This window comes from Staurois parvus, unplaced genomic scaffold (assembly GCF_062004578.1).
Source record: "Staurois parvus isolate SC_StPar_1 unplaced genomic scaffold, SC_StPar_1.0 ptg000530l, whole genome shotgun sequence".
Taxonomy (NCBI): Eukaryota; Metazoa; Chordata; class Amphibia; order Anura; family Ranidae; genus Staurois; species Staurois parvus.
The window spans coordinates 1680899-1704493 of NW_028318326.1; the positions used below are offsets into that span (position 1 = coordinate 1680899).

At 32.2% G+C, this 23595-nt stretch overlaps 1 protein-coding gene and 1 long non-coding RNA gene across 42 annotated transcripts in view; both read left to right on the forward strand.

The window, feature by feature from the left end:
• The window catches only part of TTN (titin), a 332717-nt gene that overhangs the window by 187194 nt on the left and 121928 nt on the right, over positions 1–23595 (forward strand). For 32 of the 41 annotated variants that reach the window (XM_089690388.1, XM_089690411.1, XM_089690408.1 and 29 more), the window contains 8 exons: positions 14291–14371; positions 14888–14971; positions 15536–15634; positions 15872–15952; positions 16265–16327; positions 16675–16749; positions 21939–21989; positions 22595–22993. In XM_089690388.1, the coding sequence (XP_089546514.1) occupies positions 14291–14371; positions 14888–14971; positions 15536–15634; positions 15872–15952; positions 16265–16327; positions 16675–16749; positions 21939–21989; positions 22595–22993 (933 nt within the window). The remainder of the gene's footprint in view (positions 1–14290; positions 14372–14887; positions 14972–15535; positions 15635–15871; positions 15953–16264; positions 16328–16674; positions 16750–21938; positions 21990–22594; positions 22994–23595) is intronic. The other 9 variants (XM_089690423.1, XM_089690424.1, XM_089690425.1 and 6 more) reach the window with 4 other exon arrangements.
• Positions 12067–12479, forward strand: LOC149451571 (uncharacterized). The gene is made up of 3 exons (XR_016315015.1): positions 12067–12149; positions 12238–12321; positions 12402–12479. It is a non-coding gene; the product is annotated as an uncharacterized LOC149451571 (long non-coding RNA).

The window sequence follows — 23595 nt, forward strand, 5'->3', positions numbered from 1 at the left end:
TATTAGTCATTCATTTAAATTACTCCAGATCATATAATAATAATATATTAATTTATCTAAAATGTTAGATGTTCAGGTTCCTGAAGAAAAGCTGAAAGTTGCTAAAACTAAGAGAGAAATGTCTTCCTCTACAGAAGGTACATCATCAACATCTTGATGTTATCACCCCAATCCATTATTAAATAATTTTATAAACTCATTACCCACATAGAAACATTATTGTAATATTTGCTTCATTTTTATTAGTCAATCATTTTCATTACTCCAGATCATATAATAATACTATATCAATATATATAAAATGTTAGATGTTCCTAAAGGAAAGGTGCCTGAAGAAAAACTGAAAATTGCTAAAACTAAGAGAGAAATTTCTTCCACCGCAGAAGGTAAATCATCAGCATCTTGATATTATCTTCCCAATTCATTATTAAATTATTTAATAAAATCATCACCCAAATAGAAATATTTGCTGCATTACTATTATTCATTCATTCCCATTACTCCAGATCATATAATAATACTAAATCAATATATCTCAAATGTTAGATGTCCCAGTGCCTGAAGAAAAGCTGAAAGTTGCTGAAACTAAGAGAGAAATTGCTTCCTCTACAGAAGGTATATCATCAGCATCTTGATAGTATCATCCCAATCCATTATTAAATCATTTTATAAACTCATTTCCTAAATTGAAATGTTATTTTAATACATGCTTCATTTCTATTAGTTATTCATTTCCATTACTCCATCATATAATAATACTGTATCAATACATTTAACATGTTAAATCACCCAGTACCTGAAGAAATAATGAAAGTTTCTAAAATTAAGAGAGAAATGTCTTCCTCTACAAATGATATATCGCCAGCATCGTGACTTTATCACTCCAGTCCATTATTATCATATTATCAACTCATTACCCAAATATAAATATTATTGTAATATTTGCTTCATTTCAATTAGTCATTCATTTCAATTACTCCAGATCATATAATAATAATATTGTATTAATATATCTCAAATGATAGATGTTCAGGTGCCTGAAGAAAAGCTGAGAGTTGCTAAAACTAAGAGAGAAATGTTTTCCTCTACAAAAGGTATATCATCAGCATCTTTGTGTTATCACCCCAATCCATTATTAAATATTTTTTAACTCATTACCCAAATAGAATCATTATTGTAACATTTGCTTCATTTTTATTAGTCAATCATTTTCATTACTCCAGATTATATAATTATACTATATCAATATACATAAAATGTTAGATGTCCCTAAAGGAAAGGTGCCTAAAGAAAAATTGAAAATTGCTAAACCTAAGAGATACATTTATTCCGCTGCAGAAGGTAAATCATCAGCATTTTGATATTATCTTCCCAATCCATTATTAAATCATATTATTAAATCATTACCCAAGTAAAAATGTTATTTTAATATATGCTTCATTTCTATTTGTTATGTATTTCCATTACTCCAGATGATATAATAATGCTATATCAATATATCAAATATTTTAGAAGTTCAGGTGCCTGAAGAAAAGCTGAAAGTTGCTAAAACTATGAGAGAAATTTCCTCCTCTATGGAAGGTATATCATCAGCATCTTGATATTATCATTCCAATCAAAATTATTAAATTATGATATCAACTCATTACCCAAATAGAAATAATATTGTAATACCTGCCTCATTTCTATTAGTCATTCATTCCCTTACTACTGATCATAAAATAATGCTATATAAATATATCTAAAATGTTAGATGGTCAGGTGCCTGAATAAAAGCTTAAAGTTGTGAAAACTAAGAGAGAAATTTCTTCCTCTACAGACGGTATTGCATCAGCATCTTGGTATTAACTTCCCAATTCATTATTAAATAATTTTATAAATTCATTACCCAAATAGAAATATTGTAATATCTGCTTCATTACTATTAGTCATTCATTCCCATTAACCCACATATAATAATGTATCAATATATCTAAAATGTTAGGTGTCTCGATGCCTGAAGAAAAACAGAAAGTTGATAAAACTAAGAGAGAAATGTCTTCCTCTACAAAAGGTATATTGTCAGCATATTGATGTTATCATCCAAATCCATTATATATCATATTATAAACTCATTACCCAAATAGAAATGTTATTGTAATACATGCTTCATTTCTATTAGTTTAATTAATTAAATCATTTCCATTACTCCAGATCATATAATAATACTATATCAATATATTTAAAATGTTAAATGCCCCTAACTTTGCCTGAATAAAAGCTAAAAGATGCTGAAACTAAGAGAGAAATTTCTTCCTCTACAGAAGGTATATCATCAGCTTCTTGATGTTATCATCCCAATACATTATTAAATTATATTATCATCTTACTACCCAAGCAAAAATATTATTGTGATATCTGCTTCATTGCTGTAAGTCATTCATTTCCATTACTCCAGATCATATAATACTATTATAGCAATGTATCTAAATTGTTAAATGTTCTGGTACCTCAAGACAAGCTGAAAGTTGCTAAAACTAAAATAATTTTTTATTTCCTCTAATCAAGGTACTGTACTATATATCATCAGCATCTTGATGTTATCATCCCAATTCATTATTAAATCATGTTATCAATTCATTACCCAAATATATATATTACTGTAATCTCACTTAATTTGAGTCCCTAGATAAAGTATTGTAGTGGAAACACCACAAATCTCTGTACTCAGTGGAGATTCTGATTACAAATTAGACAGTATAAGATTTTTTTCCATCTCCAACTTTACAATCATTTGCTAATTAGCACAGAAAAAGTACTTTTTAAATTTAAATCAACCAACCAATTTCAAAAGAAAACAATTTATTTTGTCTTAAAATTTGTATCTCCCCTTTGAAATTGAAGTACCTGACCTCTGGAAGGTTTTACCCCCTTCATGACGAGGCCATTTATTGCTAAAAGGCCAGAGATATTTTAGAAAAAACAACATTTTCCACTTTCTGTTGTGAAACATAGCCAAACAAAATCACTTTTCTTCCAAAATGTATGCCAAAATGTATTCTGCTACATGTCTTTGCTAAAAAAAAATCTCAATAAGTGTATAAAAATTTGAATTGCGTTACAGGTATAGAGTCTACAAATTTTGGTATATATATTTGCAATAATGATTAATCCTAATGACTTCAGTTTACTCCTTTTTGGAAATTAGACAGTCTGAGGTATTTTGTAAGAGGCATTACTCAGTAGACAGTAGAAATAACCCCCAATTGACCTCATTTTGGAAGGTAGACAGTCTGAGGCCTTTTGTAAGAGGCATGGTGAGTTTTTTGAAGTTGCAATTTTTTATCACAATTTTTGGGAAAATGAAGAAATTAAATAAAATGTGTTTTAAAAACTTTTTCTACATACTGTCTCCAGTGCAGTGCAGCGTCATCCTATGACTTGTGCAGCAGTGATAAGGGATAATGACTGGTAACAGTATGTTAATTTTTTTTAGCATTTTTTTAATATTTAGGACATTTTTTAACTTTTATTTTTCAAAATGTTTTTCTTTTTTTCTTACATACTTTCATTGAAGTATTTTGTGGCTCCATAGTGATGATCACTATAACAGCAATGTTTTAAACTATCATGAATGGGTTACATTCATAAACGTTATGATTATTATTGTGTGCTGTGATTGGCCCACAAGTATCATATGGTACAGTGTACTGTGATTGGCCCAGGTACCACGTGATAGCTGCCGGACATTCACAGCATCATTATAGGAAAAACAGCTTTAATGACTGAAATTAATTCATGACAGCTTGTTGACAGTATGATCAGTGATCACATAGCAATTATTATTATACAGTATTTATATAGCGCCAACAGTATACGCAGCACTTTACATGATCCCTCAGGTGATCAAAGCAGCTGAGTATCGGAAGCAGCAATCTGCTGTGTCCACGGGACATGTATGTGATCAAGTCTGCCTGTGCTGCTCACCTGCAGGAAATGTACTATGGGTGAGCAGCAACTGGTTAAACTATCCTGTCTTTAAATCACATCTTTTCCCAGTTATATTACTATTACAAAACAATTTGAAGTGATAAATGTTTCAGAGTCACTCATATCTGAAAGATCTAATATAAGTTCATCTTAACAGCTTGCTCTAGAAGGTTATGCATTAGATGATAAATTATCAATCCATTCAATCTAGTCATTTATTCATGTTAAAACTCTTTAGTCAGTTATTAAAATACTTGCCAGATGTTCTTAAGCAGCCAACATGTGCAAATACATTTTTTTACCTACAAATACTACTTTATCTCTGGAAGGTCAATAATGACTTCCATAGTTATCACTGCAACCATCCATTCTAATAATCATATCACTAATTTCCTAGTAATGTTCCAGGTAAAAAAATAATCCATTTCAATTGATAGATGTACCAAAGCAACCCAGACCTGAAGAAATGTCACATATTGATGTTTCTAAAGGAGCAACAACTCCCTCTCTGAAAGGTAACTCATTATGGCATATGTCATTATTCCTATTAGTTATTCAGTATTAGTACATCATCACAATCTCAGTCCTGTCATCCCAGTCATTAAACAATATTATACACTTCAGTATTAATGCTATTTTGATCTAATTTTGATTTAGTTAACATTCCTGAAAAATTGATCCTTGATTAAAAGCCACAAATATCTGCATTAAGAAAAGACATCTATTCCAAGTTAGGAGGTGTAACATTTTGTATTTTATTTGTAGCTATACAATGAGTGACCTCTACAGTATAGTTATCTTTAAACCTTTAGGTCTGAAAATCATGTTGTTGCTTTCCATGTTATAATTTTAAAAGAATACCTTTAATTGATAAATGTGCCAAAAACATGCAGGTCTGAAGAAAGACCCTATATAAGTTTATCTAGGACAGGAACACCTTCCTCTTTAGAAGGGAACATTATCTTATACATCAATCTTTTTAGTCATGTATTCCCAGTACGTATTTCCAGGTTAAATAATAATACTATATTACTATATTTATAATGTTAGATTTCCATGAACAAATACAATCTGAAGAACAGCCCAAAGTTCTTTTAAGAAAGAGAGATATTTCTTCCTCTACAGAAGGTATATCATCATCTCAATCTTATGCCATCATGAAATCATACTATACATTCATAACTCACAATATTCACACATCTTGATGTATTCTAAAAATGCCTTCCTCACTAGAAAGGAAACTCATTATCACATAGAGTAAGTCATCATTCAAATTAGTCATCCATTCACATTACCTATTTTTTGAATGCTAATATTTTATAAATATATTTAAAATGCTAGCTAAAAGAATGGTGCCAGAAGAAAAGTACAAAGTTCCATTAAGTCAAAGAGAGGTTTCTTCCTCTGCAGAAGGTACATCATAACCATTCTGAACACTCATTAAATCATTTTATACACTCTTCACATATATACAATTTTCATTTTAATATATGATTTAGTTGAAATCCCAAGATAGAACCATAAATTACTGTACTCAGTGGAGATAAGTCCATAAATACTTGCCAGATTTTCTAAAGCAAACAACATCTGGAAATGTATTTTTTCCTTCCTTTCTATAAGTCATATAGTTCCCCCCATATTGCTCATTGAAGCTCTCCAGGCTATGAATCATATCAATTCTTTCTTAGTCTTGTTTTGATAAAAATAATGTATTTTAATTAATAGATGTAGCAAAAACACCCAGACCTGAAGAAAGGCCTCCTATTGATGTATCTAAAGAAGAAACTCCTTCCTCTTTGGAAGGTAACTCATTGCCACACAAGTGATAGTCGTTCATTTGCATTTTTTATTTGCCAATAAAATCCTAATAATATATCAATATATTTAAAATGTTAGATGTTTCAAAAATAATGATTTCTTAAGAAAATCTAAAATTTCCTAAAAGTAACAGAAAAGTTCATTGCTCTGCAAAAGGTATATCATCAGCATTTTTATCCTATCATCCCAACTCTCCAATAAATAATTTACTCATACCCCAAATAAAAATTTATTATTTTAAACGCTGACATAGTTGGAGTTGCTATAAAATTGATCCCTGGAGACATGCCACAAATCTCTGTATTCATCAGAGATGAATACTTGTATGTCTTTTGATGTCTTTTAATAGAAACTCACCAACCAGTTATTAATTACTATTGCCAAAAATACTCATTTTCTAAAGCAACCAACATTTGGAAAGAAATATATTTGTCTAAATATGTTCCTTCCTTTCTAGTGTCATCCGTAGTTCACATTAAAGCCAATCCATCTTTGAATTACATCATTGGTTTCCCATTTGTGTTAAAAAAGAATGCATTTAAATTGACAGATTTACCCAAATTAGCCAACATTGAACAAAGGCCTCATATTGGTGTACTTAAAGAAGGTACCCCTTCCTATCTGGAAGGTAACTCAATCTCACATAGGTTATCATTCTTATTAGTTAATCATTCATTTATATTTCCTATGTTGAGATCAGATACTAATACTGTATCAATATATTTAAAATGTTAGATGTCACTAAAAGAATATTGTCTGAAGAAAAGCCAAAAGTTTCTAAAAGTAAGAGAGAAGTTTCTTCCTCTACAGAAGGTACATCATCATCATCATCTAAGCATCTAAGCGTTATCATCTCAATACTTCATTAAACTTTATTGCACACTCATAACCCAAACAAAAAAAATATTTGAACCTCTGATTAGTTGGAGTCTCTAGAAAATTGATCCCTGAAGAGAAGCCAAAATCTCTGTACTCAGAGGTGATACTGATTCCATTTTGGAAGGTATACCACACTTTGTCTTTTAAATGAAACCCACAATCAGTTATTAACTATCAATGCCAGAAATACTAGCCAGATTTTCTAAACAAACACAGTATATGTTTTCCTCTTTGGAAGTTACAGCATGTAGTACCTATGCGGTTGTCATGTAAACCATCCAGTTTGTTAATCATTTAATTAATATCCCAGTTATGTTTTAGTATGAAAATTATTCACTTCAATTGACAGATAAAGCACAATCTTCCATACCTGAAGAATTGCCTCATATTGGGGTGGTTGATGAAGGAGCGCTTTCCTCAGTGGAAGGTAATTCGGTATCATATAAGTCATCACTCATATTAGTCATTCATTTACATTCTCTATTTCCAGATCACTTACTAATACTATATCAAAATATTTAAAATGTTAGATGTCTCTAAAAGAAGGGTGTCTGTGGAGAAGCCCAAAGTTCCTAAAAGTAAAAGAGAAGTTCTTACCTCAACAGAAGGTACATCATCACCATCTAAACCTTATCAGTCCAAAACTTCATTAAATCATATTACACGCTCATAACTCATAACAGTTTTCTTTTACCTGAAACCCACAAATCAATTCTTAATTATCATAGCCATTAATACTTGTCAGATTATATAAAGAAACAAATACCTGTTGTAAATAATGTTTTTTCCTCTTTGGAAATTACATAATACCTCTGTGGTTGTCATTTAAACCATCCAGTCTATCAATCATATCATTAATATCCCAGTTATATTTTAGTTAGAAAATAATTAATTTTAATTGACAGATATAGCAATAGCAACCAAACCTGAAGAAAGGCCTCGTATTGGTGTACTTAAAGAAGAAACCCTTTCCTCTCTAGAAGGTAACTCACTATCACATAAGTCATTATTCCTATTAGTCAGTCATTCATTTACATACTCTATTTCCAAATCACGTATTAATTTTATATCAATATATTTAAAATGTTAGATGTCTCTAAAAGAATGGTGTCCAAAGAGAAGCCCAAAGCTCCTAAAAGTAAAAGAGAAGTTCTTACCTCAACAGAAGGTACATCATCATCATCTAAACCTGATCAGTCCAAAACTTCATTAAAGCATATTACACACTCATAACTCAAGTAAAAATATTATTTTAATCTCTGATTTAGTTGAAGTCTCTAGAAAAGGGATTCCTGGTGAGAGGCCACACACCTCTGCACTGAGAGAAGATACTGATTTTGTTTTAGAAGATATACTACACTTTGTAGTTTAATTAAAACCCACAATACAGTTATTAATTACCATTGGCATAAATACTAGCCAGATTTTGTAAAGAAACAAATACATGTAAAGAATGTGTTTCTCTTTGAGAGCTATATAGTAACTCTGTGGTGGTCATTTTAACAATCCAGTCTTTAAATCATATCATAAATACCCCAGTTATGTTTCAGTAAGAAAATAATTCATTTAAATTGGCAGATGTAGCAAAACCATCCAGACCTGAACCTCATATTCGTGTACCTAAAGAAGGAACTTCTTCCTCTCTGGAAGGTAACTCACTATCTCATAAGTCATCCTACATATTAGTTATTCATTCATTTACATTCCCTATTTCCTGATCACATACTAATACTATATCAATACATTTAAAATGTTAGATGTCTCTAAAAGAATGGTGTCTGAAGAAAAGCCCAAAGTTCCTAAAAGTAAGAGAGAAGTTCATTCCTCTACAGAAGGTACTGTACATCATTCCCATCTCAACTTTATCATCTCACCCCTTAAATAAATCATATTAAACACTCATAACCCAAATAAAAATATTATTTTTGATTTAGTTGGAGTCTCTAAAACAGTGATCCCTGGAGAGAAGCCACAAATCTCTGTACTCATAGGAGATACTGATTCCATTTTAGAAGGTATATCACATTTTGTCTTTTAATTCAAAATCATAAACCAGTTATTAATTGCTATTTCCAGAAATTCTAGCTAGATTTTGTAAAGGAACCTGTAAAGAATGTTATTTCCTCTTTGTAGGTTACATAGAACCTCTGTGGTTGTCATTTAAACTAGCCAGTCTGTAAATCACATCCTTAATATTCTAGTTACATTTCAGTTAGAAAAAAAATAATTTCAATTGATAGATATGGCAAAACAACTCAGACCTGAAGAAAGGCCTCTTAGTGTAAATAAAGAAAGAATACCTTTCTCTATGGAAGGTAACTCAACCCATAAGCCATGAATCCTGTTTGTTAACTAATTATTTACATTACTTCCAGGCCTGAAACTAATGTCATATCTCTATATTTAAAATGTTAGCTGTCCCCAAATTAATTGTGTCTGCAGAAAAGCCCAAAGTTCCTTCCACTACAGAAGGTACATCATGAGTATCTCTATATTATTATCCACTATATCTTATCTTATTATTAAATCATACTATACACCCATAATTCAAAATATTATTTTAATTTCTGATTCAGTGCCTAGAAAAGGGACCCTTGGAGAGAGGCAACAATTTTATGTACTCAGTAAAGACACTGATTTTATGTTAGAAGGTATAACATATTTTGTCTTTTAACTACAACTCTCCAGTCAGTTGCTAATTACCCTTGACAAAAATGTTAATTATGCACCGGTGTATTTAAAATGCTAGATGGTGCAGAAAGGTTGAGCCTTGAAGATAAACCAGAAATCGATGTACCTAAACATGAAGCTGCTTCTTATCTCACAGGTACACCACATCCTTTCATCACCAATGTCATCCAGTAATTACAACATCCAATTATTCAAATAATTTCCTGTACATTATGTAATAATTGAAATTAATATATTTAATTTGGTAGGTATCTTGAAAAAAATTATGTCTGAAGAAGAAAAGCCCAAAACATCTATGATGGAACAAGTAGCTTTCTACAAGGAAGGTATACTATTGTCATAAGGTTTTAATCTCAGCCACCTATCCGTTAAAACATATTTTCCATTCTAAAGTGAAATAATAATAACAAGCTTACCTGTGTAAATTAGGTGAAGTCCTTGAAAAGATGTTACTAGATAAGAAACCCAAAAGCACCGTACCAAACCTAGATGCTTCTTCTAAAGTAAAAGGTATACTATCACTCTAACCTCATCAATCATGACCATCCTGCTATTAGCATACATTGCAATAGAAATTTAAAAATCTTTAACTTGGTAGGTCTCCCAAATGGGCATATGCCTAAAGGAATTCACAACATTTCTTTATTCAAATCAAAATATGCTTCACACAAGCAAAGTGCTTTCTCATCATCATCACTTTTTTGCATACCAGTTTTGTACCATTATTGAAATATATGTCTAAACAATATAATATAATCAGCGCCTATATCTACATTAGACAACAAAACAAAACCTCTAACTCTGGAAGAAAATATACAAGCTTCAAAACCTAAAAGTCAAGTTAGTCTCCCACAAACCCAAGGTATGTTGCAATCGATCTCCATCCCCACAATTCAACCAAGTACTTATCACTCTAAATCTCTTAGAACAATCCATCAACATATTCTTTCATATTATGTAATACACATTTGTTTCCATTAAAGCCAGCTTATGTTAGCATCAATATCAAATTATATAAACCACAAGGTTTTGCGAAGAACCAAGTGGTTGGAGATAAGCATCAAATTGATGCACTGGAAATTGAAGAAGATCATATTATTTTAGAAGGTATTTTAAAATATATTTTATTATCATTATTTCCATTAAGTAATAATAAATTTTTCATCCAGCAATTAACAACAGAGCAGATATGTTGGACTGTTCATACATTTCATGCCTATACTGTAAGACAGATAATCAGTCTTATGAATAAGATACTCATAATTTTTTTTCCTAAGGGCTTCTCATTAAATCACTCTTTTGATTTTAGTCCACCATTTACTAAATGCTCTACATAACATTTACAGTAATAAATGTATTTTTTTCAATAGATTTCCAAAAAAGGCATACCCCCAGGGATAAACCACAAACTCTTTTATCTAAAAGAGAAGTTACTTCTTATGAGGAAGGTAATTAAACAACATTTTTTCTGTAATACCGATCAGCAACCCATTTTACACATTGGGAACTGCTTTAATGATACTTTATGAAATGTCTTAATTAGTTGAGGTGCGAGAGGGGCTGAGTCTTAGCAAGAAGCCAGAAATGATTATACTTAAAAAAGAAGTCACTCATAAGAAAGGTATAGGATTCTTGTATGTTTATAGTATACCTAGCAATTATAATTTTTAATAGCTGGACAATTACTAATTTTGAACTAATATCTTTAGTATTTGATGAACAAGGGAAGCTTGTCCAAGGAGAAAAAATAGTCACTGAACCAAGAGAAGCTGATGTCCATATTGAAGGTATACTCATATATTATGTAGCTAACAGAAAATCTGCCATAAAATATACCAGAATAATTAAGCAGTGTAAAACTAAACTTTTTAGAAATAGAGGTCCGAAAAGGGCTGATTCCTGAAGGCAAGTTGCAGATTGCTGCTAAAGCTACTCTTGAAACTGGATATCATTATATTGAAGGTGTATTTATACAGACTGCACAATAATTTCTAGTATTATTGTAGATTAATAGTTAGCATACAGGTAAATATTAATACAAGCTAATATCTTTAAAGAGCTGGAGAATCAGACAAGACAGACACCTGAAGAAGAGCCAGAAACTGCAGCACACTTACCCAGAAGAGATGCAAAGGCAATCAAAAAAGGTAGATCCACATAGCTCCTAGCTGAAGAAGCTTAGTCATTTATATATTCATTGTTGATTTTTGATACATACTAATCCTAAACTAATATCTTTAAAGCAACAGTTGTTCAGGAAAGGCCAATAACTAAAGAAAGACCAACAATAAGTGTACCAGAGAAAAAAGTTGTTATGGATCAAGAAGGTATATGAGATTTTCTTTGTCATTTTATCATAACCATTAACAATCTCTATGAGTACATTTTGAACTCAAACTAATATCTTTAAAGAGGCTGCAAGACAACAGGACTCTGAAGACAAGATTCTAATTTCTTTGCCTGAAAAAGAAGTTATTTTTACAGAGAAAGGTATATTATTGTGAAATTAAAACTTCACTAAAGGACTATCTTAACACTATAAATAATCATGTTTTAAATGGGGAAATTAAAAAAGGAGTACCTTAAAATGCCTTTGAGCCCCGAACAATGAGAAATTACTAATGAAATGCAGTATATGTTTTGTTCTTTCTGTCTCCCTTTTTGTGTTGTCTTGTAATAGTTAAGTTACAAAATTGTTATCTTTAAAACAGTGGAACTGTTACAACCAACACCACTAAAAGAAAAAGCACCTACTACCATAATCAAAAAAGAAGTGAAGCCTCCTGCTGAAGGTAGTTCATCTTCTTACTTCAATTATATATATCAGATCAGTGTTTAGTGTGTCATGGAAAAATAATTAACACAAAACTATTTTTAAAGTGCCTGCTGCTCCAAAGAAACCAATACAAGAGCAGAAACCAGCTATTCCTGTTGCTAAAAAGGAAGTAATAGCTCCTCCTGAAGGTATATCTTCATGCTGTCACAATGTTTTGTCTGTCATAATATATGTAGTCCATGTATACTAAAGTTAGACTACTCTTTAGCTGAAGTGAGTAAGAAGCCTGTTCCAGTGGAGAAGCGCTTGCCTGTTACTAAAAAAGAGATTGTCCCTCCTGTAGAAGGTACATATATAGTAGTTATTAAGATCAGTTATTAAGAGTAAAAACTAATATCTTTTTAAATATCAGCTGTCAAATCCTGTTGTCTACTTCACTGATATTTTGTCTGTCTGTAATGTTGAAAATCTAACAACAAATTAATATCTTTAAAGAACCCACAGTGTTGCCAGCAAAACCAATTTTAGAAGAGAAAAAAACTGTCATAGTTCCCAAACAAGATGTAGAACCTTCCATGAAAGGTATACAACCTTTAATGTTCTTTTTTCTTTCACCTTATGATTGTACAATTTTTACAAAATATACCTAAAATGAAATATTTTAAAAAACCTTAATGTAAAATAAATTTTTTAGATGTACAAAAGAAAGCAGTCACAGTTGATAAACAATCAATTTATGAGCCTACTGAGGAGGTACCTTCTGTAAAAGGTATATTATAAAGCTTCAATTTAGATTTATCTTTAGTATGTTAAGCTAATTAGTAAACAAAAGTTTGAAACAATTATCTTTTAAAGTCCCAACACAACAGAAAAGAGCTACTGAGGGAAAAACATCCATTCGCTTAACTAATAAAGACACCGTTCCAGGTATAATATATAAAATATTATAGAATTTTTTACAATTTTTAATTAGTTTTTTTTCTTACATTAAATCATTTTAATATATTTTTAAGTGCCTGATGAGAAGCCTACCCTTGAGGAGAAACCTTATGTAAAAGTTCCTCCTTTGCCAGGTACTTAACATGAATATATTGTAGATTCAATTTCTGTTAAAAAATAATGAGTATGAGTGGGTGTAAATATGAATATATACCATAATATTTTTAAGTGGCAGACATTGTAAAACCAACTACATCAGTTGAGGAAGTACCTGTGATTCTATCTGAAGAAGGAGAAGAGGAATATGAGCTAGAGGATGAAGGTATAGGTCTAGTATCATTGTTAATCATCCTTTCTTCAAACATTCATCACGTGATTTTTCAAGCTTTTTGGAAAAATATGTTTATGGTTTTCTTTATACGTATAAATTGTGAAGTAATCATATGTTCTGAATATTCCAAGAAACTCTGATTTTAAAAACTGACTTTTTAAGTCTAACTTTATAGACTATAATATGGAATTCATCACAAAACATTCCTCTTTATGTCCAAATTCTTTTCATAGAGATATACTTTCTGAATGTCAACGTTACATTCTTATTGCACTCTTCTTTTTGTCGGTCTTTGTCTGAGTTGGTTTGTTTATCTGTAAAGGCATTGTTTGTCGTGTCCGTATTCATATTCTTTACATATATCTTCATGTGTAAATCAAGAGTGGGTGTTTTTAAATCAGTGGCTTTGTTCTTTGCTAAACAATGAAATCCTGTTCTTTTAAGATTATGAATTTGAGGAGACAACTATTAAGACACCATATCCCCTGAAAAAAGAGGAGACTTTTAAAATCGAAGGTATTAGGGATTTTACTATCAAAATTAATATCATACTTGCCATTACCAACCATCATTACATAAAATGCAGGCTTAGCATGAATACTCTGTTTATGTTATATGTCTTTGTTTTTATCATCTGTATGTTCTTGCTTGCAATAGTTCCAATTTTTTATAGGTGCTTATTCATCTAGAACCGTCATTGATTTCACCATTCATTTTTTATAACCTCCCATTTCATTTCATCAGTCATTGCTCACTAAGTCTCATTATCTTGTGTGTGACATAATCTTTACAGATTACTTTCAAACAGGTTATTCTTGCACTTTCCTCAAAGAAATCTAAACTTTAAATTTCACAAAGTAGTAAATATCCCCTTATTTTCTTCAAAGTTCCAGTGGACAAAAAGAAGATTATGCCTGGAAAGCCAACTCCATCTGAGCCTGAAAAAGTGGAACTTAAGCCTTCCAAAGGTAGAACATTTTATAGATTATATCTGCAGAAGAGAACAAATAATTATAATTGACTTATTGATTGTGAGCAGCAAGCCATATTTATTATCAGGTTTCTTAGAACTCTTTTTAGCCTGTCTGTCTATTCAGTATCAGTACAGTATATGTGTGTGTATTTATACTATTAATGTAAACAGTATATTGTCTAAATACTGTATTTAATTAAAAAAAAAAATTTTGCTAACTAATTGACATCCTGTATACTAGCTTAAGAGAAAAATTCATTAGGCCTAAACACAGGTTATCATAAGTAGTTTTTGGAGTGTAGATATTTACTGTATATAGTGGCACCCAAACATGTCTGGTAATCAACAAAACTCTAATAGCTGCAAAAATAATGTAGGAGGCAAAATTACTCCAACGTAGTTGAAACCTCTATATAGTTAATGTGTTATAATATATACTATATATTATATTATTTTAATAAGTTGTGTATATAGTAAGTTAACTCCAGATATAAATCTATGTTTTTTTAAGTACCTGAACCAGAAAAGAAAGTTATCCCTAAACCTAAACCAGGAATTCCACCTCCTAAAAAAGAAGAAATTAGTTTTAAGAAAGGTATATTAGTGTATTCCTATTATAGTATTCCAGCTTTTTAACTATGGAATCTGCTACTAAAGTATTAATCATTGTATGCATTGTTCCACTTAATGTTTTAATAGTTAAGTTGAATAACACGCAAAGGCAAACACATGTATTTTTCAATTATGCAATCAAGACAAAGCAAATAATTTGCCATAATTCAACAGGCTTGCTTAAAGACAGAGTAATATTTAATAATAGCTTAACAGGATTTTTAAAATATAATTGAACAACTACTAATAGAAACTTTTTTTTTAACTGGGGGGAGTTTACTAGCAAATCGCTATAATGTTTACATAATATGCCTCAAAAATGAAAACAATTAATACAACTGCGTTAACATAAAAAGCAAATAAACTTAGTAAAAAGTCTGTTTTTGTGTATTATTTGTCTTTTAAGTTTTTTTAAAGTGCCAAAGTCTTTGAAGGTCGGTGTTGTGTGTTTTGTCATGTTTGATGCTTTACGCTCTGGAATGTGATGTATTACAACATCATGTATCTTTAGCAGTCCAGAGTGAAAAAACAATTCTTTGTCTTAAAGTTCTAAAACCAGTCAAAAAAGAAGGTGAAGAGCCTCTTGCTGAGAAACCAACTGAAAAGGTTAAAAAGCTTGAACCTCCAGTGGAGAAAAGGCCTGAAAGTAAGTAACTAATGGATTATCTTGATAATACTGTGAACAGTGCTTTCTTCTTTATTAAGCCTTGTGTGTTTTGTGTACCTCTTATCTGTGAACAATATGTAAGCACGTCCATGTAGAGTTGCTTTGTAAATTGTATTAGTTCTGTATTATTGTTATATGTTTAATGTTAAAAAAAAAAACATTTTGCACAAGGTAAGTCCAATGGGCCAGATTATAAAAATCAATATTATTTTTAAGTTCCTGAAGTCCAGAAGAAAAAGTTACCAGAGGTCACACCAGCTGTGAAAAAAGAGGAAATAAAGCCTGAACCAGCTAAAGGTATATGCATTATGGGATTGCCTGCTATTTGGACAACTGGCTAATCCTCCTTAAATGAAGTGTGGCCTAAGACATAAGAAAAAGCTCAATTGTCATTTTCTTTGTGTTAACCATTATCCTTAATTGCTCTAAACTGAACAAAAAGAAATCTTCACTAAAAAAGTCTTAAATCATGTCTCTCTTTGGTATTGAATAAAATGTGTATTTCACTAACTATATTAATTTTTAAACACTATACCTCACTAATGAACCTATGAACAAATCTATCACTGTTGCATATAACTGAATTAACCAGTCATAATATATTTAAAGTTGCAGCAGAAGCTAAGCCTTCACCGGTGTCTGTGTCCCCAAAAGAACCATCACCTGTACAAGGTAGGATTCATTATTATAGGAAGCCAGCGGCTTTTTTAACCATAAAAGTTATGCTTCTATCCATCTTACTATTGCTCACATAATAACATCAGCACAAACATCAGTAATGTTCTTTTACCCATTGTGACTGACCAGAAAATAGCTTTCAGTGGGCAAATTCATTAAAACTGGTTTCTGATAGGATGCCACTGAATAATGCATATATATGCTTTGTACAATGCCATCAATCTAATAACTAAATACAATAAATTGGAAATGTATTTTGCAAGTACAGAACTTATGCATAGTAACATTAGGTATCATGTTCAATAAACATTAACGTACTTTAAATTAATTTCAATTTAAAGCTGTTCCATCACCAAAAGGAGATGAAGCTGCAGTTACAGCACCAGTTACAACTCCAGTTGTTGGAAAGAAAACAGGTACATGTTCTGTGTTGTTTGTTTTAAATTCAGAAAATATAAAGCAAGTTCACAATGATAAACAAATACTCACGTATGTAAGTATATATTCCTGAAATCTTTATTTGGCTTGAAGTGGCTTCATGGTAAATATATAAAAAGTTGTGATGTTACTACAGTATATTTTGCCTGTCGTCCAATATACTTTTGAGATCATATGAAACGATATTTTGTCATTAAGAATTAAATTATGTTTCATTATAAAAACATTATAAAAAAATATGTGTTTTGCAAGTGGCCCTAAGTTTCCATGGGTCCATGTTGTTACTTCAATTTCCTGCCTATAAAGTGAACCTGTTATTTGCTCATATAGAACAAAGAAACAGGTTTACTTAAATGCTGGCCCCACTTCCCCCTCCCAGTTGCTTATAGTTACCCTTCCTTTGCTTCCTCATTGCTCAATTTGGCCAGCTGGAGTATAAAGAAAAATATGGTATTTCTATGAATGGGAAGCATGTGGCGCACTCCGCTTCCTCCCATACGCTTGTGGAACTAAGACTAAAGTCTAGTACACACTACAGTACTAGTTTTATTTTGTTCAACCCACGGGGCTTAACAAAAAACTTACAGCTCAGAAGGAGCCGTTGTACTAACTATCCAATGTTAATAAAGCAATCTCCCCTGCTGTGCTATTGTGTTCTGATGGGGGGACGGCCCCCTGCCATTGGCTGAGAGTGCTGATCAGGAGCCTATCAGCAGACCTTTTTTGCTCATGCCCCTTTGACAGAACGCTCAGTTTCTGTCAGACCGGCTGCCATACACATGAGCCAAATGATGGCCAGTTTCTATTGAACCAGCTGATGCCACCCAACATTCAGCCTTTGTATACTAGGCTTAAGTGTTTGTTTACATAGCAAGATAATAGAGAAGTCAGTGGTTGATTACTGTATTTTTATCTGTGCTGTTTTGTGCCTGATGCTTGGGTACTGTGTTTTTCTTTTTCTTTGTATGCCTTTTTGTGTATGTATGGATTTAAAAGTGTATGATTATTGTGGTTGTCTTTTTTTTGTACAGTAATGTTTGTATATGTTTTTCTTGTATAGATTTTGTGTTTGGAATATCACTAAGTGTATGTGTGTACCTTTACATTTGCTTTATGTTTTGAATTGTGTTTTTTGTATACAGTCTTGAATAAAAATGATACAAATCTTACTTTTTAAAATTAAATGTTAAACCTTTGTAGTCGCAGAGAAACCCGGTGTGCCAATAAAGATAATGCAAAAAGGTAAAATACTGACTGAAGAAAGCAAAGTGGAAGCAGTTCGGAGAGTGCCTTTTTTCTCTGGTGACATTTTTATTTCTCTTGAAGAAGATGTAAGCATTAAAGCAGAAAGATTATTTACAGATGTAATTGAAGAGAAAAAAAAGATTTTTATAAAGGAAGAAGAAAAGATTCATGTAATTTCCAAGGAAAAGATTTTTGAACAACAAGAGTCTGAAGAAATTATTGAGTATACTGAAGAGATTACAGAAAGGGAAGGTAAAGGTGAACCAAACAAATATTCAAAAACAAAAGTTATAGTAGAGGAGAAGAAAAGATATAAACCAGCTAAGATTTATGTTGAAGAAGAACAAGAGGAAAGAGATACATTTTACCAGACTGAAATTGAAATTAAAGGGCCTCAGAAAGGTATTACACATGAAAAAGATTTGGTTGACATAGTTCCTGAAAAGCCAGGCACCAAAATAAAGCCAAAATTAGATGTAGTGGGCAAAGAAAAGAAAATACCCAAAAAGAAAAAAGATAAAGAAATTATTGGTGTCTCACCAGAAGAGGCAGCAGAGAAAATGAAAGATGGTAAAATGGAAAAGAAGAAAATTTCTCAGCATAAACTCACTATTTCTTCTGGGGAGGAGGAAGACAAAGTAGAATCTAGTAGTGCCGCAAGTGATGAAGAATTAGAGGACTATGAGGAACAAATTGAAATACCAACCAAAAAAATTAAAGAAGCTAAATTAGATAAATCTGTAAAGAAGGACAGAAAAATCATCCACAAAGCTATACCAAAAGAACCTGCAGATACGAAAGGTGAAAAGCATAAAAAAATAGGTAAAAAGATTCCTCAGTATGAGCCCACCATTTCTTCCGGGGAAGAAGAGGAAGACGAAACAGTAGATCTTAGTAGTCCTGAAAGTGATGAGATTTTAGAGGCCCACATGGAACAAATTGAAACACTCATCAAAAAACCTCAGGAGACTAGATTAGAAAAACCTGAGAAGATTGAAAAAATAATCAAAAGGGGTATCACAAAAGAACCTGCTGTTTCTCACAAAGAAACAGCAGTTAAGAAGGATGAAAAACATGAAAAGATAACAAAAAAGATTCCACAGTATGAACTTACGCTTTCCCCTGGGGAAAAACAAGATGATAGATTAAAACTTGGTAGTCCTGAAAGTGAAGACATTTTAGAGGTCCACGTGGAAAAATCTGAAATACCTATCACAAAACGTAAGGATGCTAAAGTAGATAACATTGATAAAACTGAAAAATTAATCAAAAAAGATATAACAAGAGAACCTGCTGTTTCCTGCCAAGAATCAGTAGACAAGAAGGATGAAAAACATAAAAAGATAGTGAAAAAGATTCCTCAATATGAACCCACTATTTCTCTTGGGGAAGCAGAAAAAGTAGTGTCTAGCAGTCCTGAAAGTGATGACATTTTAGAGGCCCACACAGAACAAATTAAAACACCTATCAAAAAATCTAAAGACACAAAATTAGAAAAAACTGAAAAATTGATAAAAGATAAAGCAAAAGAAACAGTAGACAAGAAGGACGACAGACAGAAAAAAATAAAAAAGATTCTTCAGCATGAGCCATCTATTTCTTCTTCTGAAGAAGAAAAACATAGCAGTGCTGAAAGCGATGAAATATTAGATGCCCAAGAGGATAAAATGAAAACACCAATTAAAAAAACTAAGGAGGGAAGATTTGATAAAGCTAAGGAGAAAGCTAGAAAAATCACTGAAAAGGGTAAAACAAAAAAATCTACTGTTTCTTACAAAGAAACAGGAGATGAAGGAGTAGAATTGATCAGTGATGAAGATGATGAAGTAACAGAGACCCAAGATGAATATGTTAAAGAACCTAGTAGGAAAATAAAAGAGTCTAAATTAGACACAACTGTAGAAAAAGCAAAACAAATAAAAAAGATTCCCACTAAAGAACATGTTGTTACATCCAAGAAAGCAGTAACGGAACAATTAGATATTAGTAGTGCAGAGAGCGATGAGCTACTAGAGGCTGTAGATGAACGTGGTAAGAAACCTTCAAAAAAGATAGAGACTAGAACAGATAAAAAGTCTTTAGAGACTTCCGAGGAAGAAGTGGAGTTGTTACACCAAAAACCTATTAAAAAATTAAAGGAAGGTGATGATATCCCTGCTAAACTGAAAAGTATTTCTAAAGATACAAAACCAGATAGAGTAAAATTATTACATAAAGTTGAAAAGGCAGATTTACAACAAGGTGAAGAAATAGCACAGAAAAAAGTCACCCTTATAACAGAACAGGGAGATACATTTGTAGAAAAGATAGATGCAGAGTTAGGTAAAGAAATACCTGATAAGAAGAGCATTGTGGATCTTAAGAAAAAAGAGCAGCTCTCAAAAGATATTGTACACAAAGAAGATGTAACACATTCCAGCAGATCACCCAAAGATACTGTGAAGGCTCCAATAATACCTGATGTAAGTGCAAAAGGAGAAAAAGTAGCAGGTATGCATGCTGCTATACCCACTGTTGAAATATCAATTGAAGAACCACCTTCTGCTGATGAGATTCCTTTATACAATGTCAAAAGGGAGATAGAACAGGACAGAACAGTGGAAGATATCTTTGAGCATCCAACAGAGAAAGTCAGAAAGATTGCAAAACCTGAAAAGAAGACAGACATAGCAGAGCCTAAAAAAGAAAGTCTTTCCCCATTACAGCAAATTAGTCGTTTGAAAACCCCTATTGATAAAGACAAAATATCAGTAAAAGTACAACCTGAAGAAAAAAAGCCTGTGATTCCATCTCTCAAAAAAGTGGAAAAGGTTAAAACTCCTCTGCCAGAAGAACTTCTTCTACCTGGCAAAGGGATTTCACCTAAGGATGATAGATCTCTGAAAGTGATTAGTAGAACTAGCACTCCTACAGACATTAGAAAGGTGGAGCAAAAGAAATCCTTATTAAAAGAGACGCCTCAAGATGAAAGCTCTTTTAAAGTGATTAGCAGAACTAGCACTCCTATTGATAGGAGAAAAGTAGAGCAAAAGAAATCCTCAGACAAAGTAACACCTCCTTCAAGGAGCCCACTTAAAGATAAGGATTCAGCATCTCTGAAAACAGAAACAGATTCCAATGACATTGAGGAATTAGAAGAAGATGAAACCTGGGAACAAGAGCTGGAAAGTGCTTCTGAACAAACTGACTATGGCTCTGAAGAAGATATACTTAGTGAAGACAGTGGACAAGGAAGGAAAAGGGCCAGAGAAACTCCAGGAAAGGCCATTGGTAGACGAGGTGAGAAGTCTCTGCAGGAAAAAGTCTGCTTTTAAAAAATCATATGCTTCCATCATTTTCATTCACCATATACGCTAAATAAATTTGGATGGAAGGCTTGTGCCATATTTGTTGGAAGAAAGTGATCATCCTCTTCATACTCATAAACGTGTATTCATAAACATCTTTGAAGAAGAAACATGACCATGTGTTCTCTGTCTCTTATTAAATTTCAACATTAAATGTCTTCATTCTTCATGTTACAGAAACATACTTGTCTTACAGTTTCTAGTTTCATAATGTTTCATTGTTTGTCTTCATGTGTGTGCATTTTGTTTCGAGAAAATAATTTACTTACTTTTGCATTTTAGACCATAGTCTAACTTCACTATTTTCATGTACCACAGTCTAATATTTGTACATGTCATTTCATTCATGCTACATATGAAGTGTTTTTGGCAATGTATAATTCATCCTACTGGGATTACACCAGTCTTCCTCACAACTGCTAGTTTAAACCACTCGTGTATGTATGCACTTTTATAAGCTTTTATTTCTGAAACTCACTTTAGAGTTTTAATGCCAGAAAAAAATATTTGAGAGTGCGCCAGTAAAAATGTATTGAACTGTAGTTAAATGTACTAACATCACTGTTTCACTTTAGATACTAAAACACCAAAAGAGGAGGCTCCTAAGGGTAAACTTCCACTTAAAGGTGAGAATAGTTTGCTTTGGATTTCACATGTTCGTGTTTGCAAAATTTATGTATGAATTCTGTTAAGAGAAACCTGTTATGAGAGAACAATTTGAGCTGCAAATTCTGAGCTTTTAATAAAATGTTATTTGCATGGCTGTCATGCTTATCCTTTACCTTCAGTACTGAAACAAGTTAGCAGAAAGTGTTTCAGGTCTGTTAATCGGCAAAATATTATGCAAGAGGGTCAGAATGACAACCTAGCAGCTAGTACGTTCAGAAGGACATCATTAACGACAATCCACATTATTTTCTCATGACAGTTTCCTATAAACAACTTTTGTAACTAACATCCCATGATATACAAATCTGACAGGAAAAAAAGGAATTGCTTCCTTGCTTTACTAGCTATCCCAATTGCATGTACCATTAATACTGAAATCCCTTTTATTATATTGTGCACTGTTCTGTGACTTATTATGTGCATATGCTGTATATTTTACAGTATATTAACCAAGTTTAAAGTATAGCCAGTGTTTAAAATGCACTGGAACAAATATGTAAGATTTATAAAAGCTTCAGCTGTACCAAGTCTCAGTTTTGCCATGTCCACATCTACATTTTAGGTGTCAAAAAGACACCTTCACCACTAGATGCTGACAAGAAGAAACTACGCCCTGGTAGTGGCGGTGACAAACCTCCAGATGAACCAGCATTTACTTACCAGCTGAAGGCCGTGCCATTGAAGTTTGTCAAGGAGTTGAAGGACATTGTGCTACAAGAAGCAGAGTCTGTTGGCTCTTCAGCAATTTTCGAGTGCCTTATTTCACCCTCTACTGCTATTACTACCTGGATGAAGGATGGCAGCAACCTGAGAGAAAGTCCTAAACATAAGTTCATTTCTGATGGCAAAGACAGGAAACTTCATATTATTGATGTGCAGCTTTCGGACACTGGAGAATACACCTGTGTAGCAAAACTTGGCAACAAGGAAAAGACGTCTACAGCCAAACTTATTGTTGAAGGTATTACATTTTATTAAAAAAGAAAATAATATTTGTGAATAATTTTAGTTAAAATTTGCACTAGAAATGAACACTTTTTTAAAAAATAATATTGTGTTGGTGCCACAGTGTTAAACCTTCATTACAAGGCCTGATGTACTTTTCTTATGTTTATGTAATACATATACCCTGGAATTCATAAAGACTGGCACATTTTGCAAAAGTGTATTCCTGAAATCTAAAAGTGGTGAGGAATGCACCAAATTCATGTACCTGTCTAAAACTTGTACTTGAATTTGGCTCATTCTGCTCCACTTTTAGAGACACTTCAGCAAAATCTGTCCATGTTTCTCTCTGTATGTCAAAAGAGAGCTGGTCTTAATTAGCTCCACTTTTACATTTGGCGCATTCAATGCAACACAATGTAAAAGTGGCACATTGAATGCAACACAATGTAAAAGTGGCACATTTTATAATTACCTGCATTTGGTGCACGAGTCAGAACCAAAAGTGTCACAAATGCTTCATGAATTTGGTGCAAGATATTAACAAGAGGGATTAACCCCAGAAAAGTGACACAGCAGCTTTATTGAATTCCCCCCAATAGAATCACATATGTAACT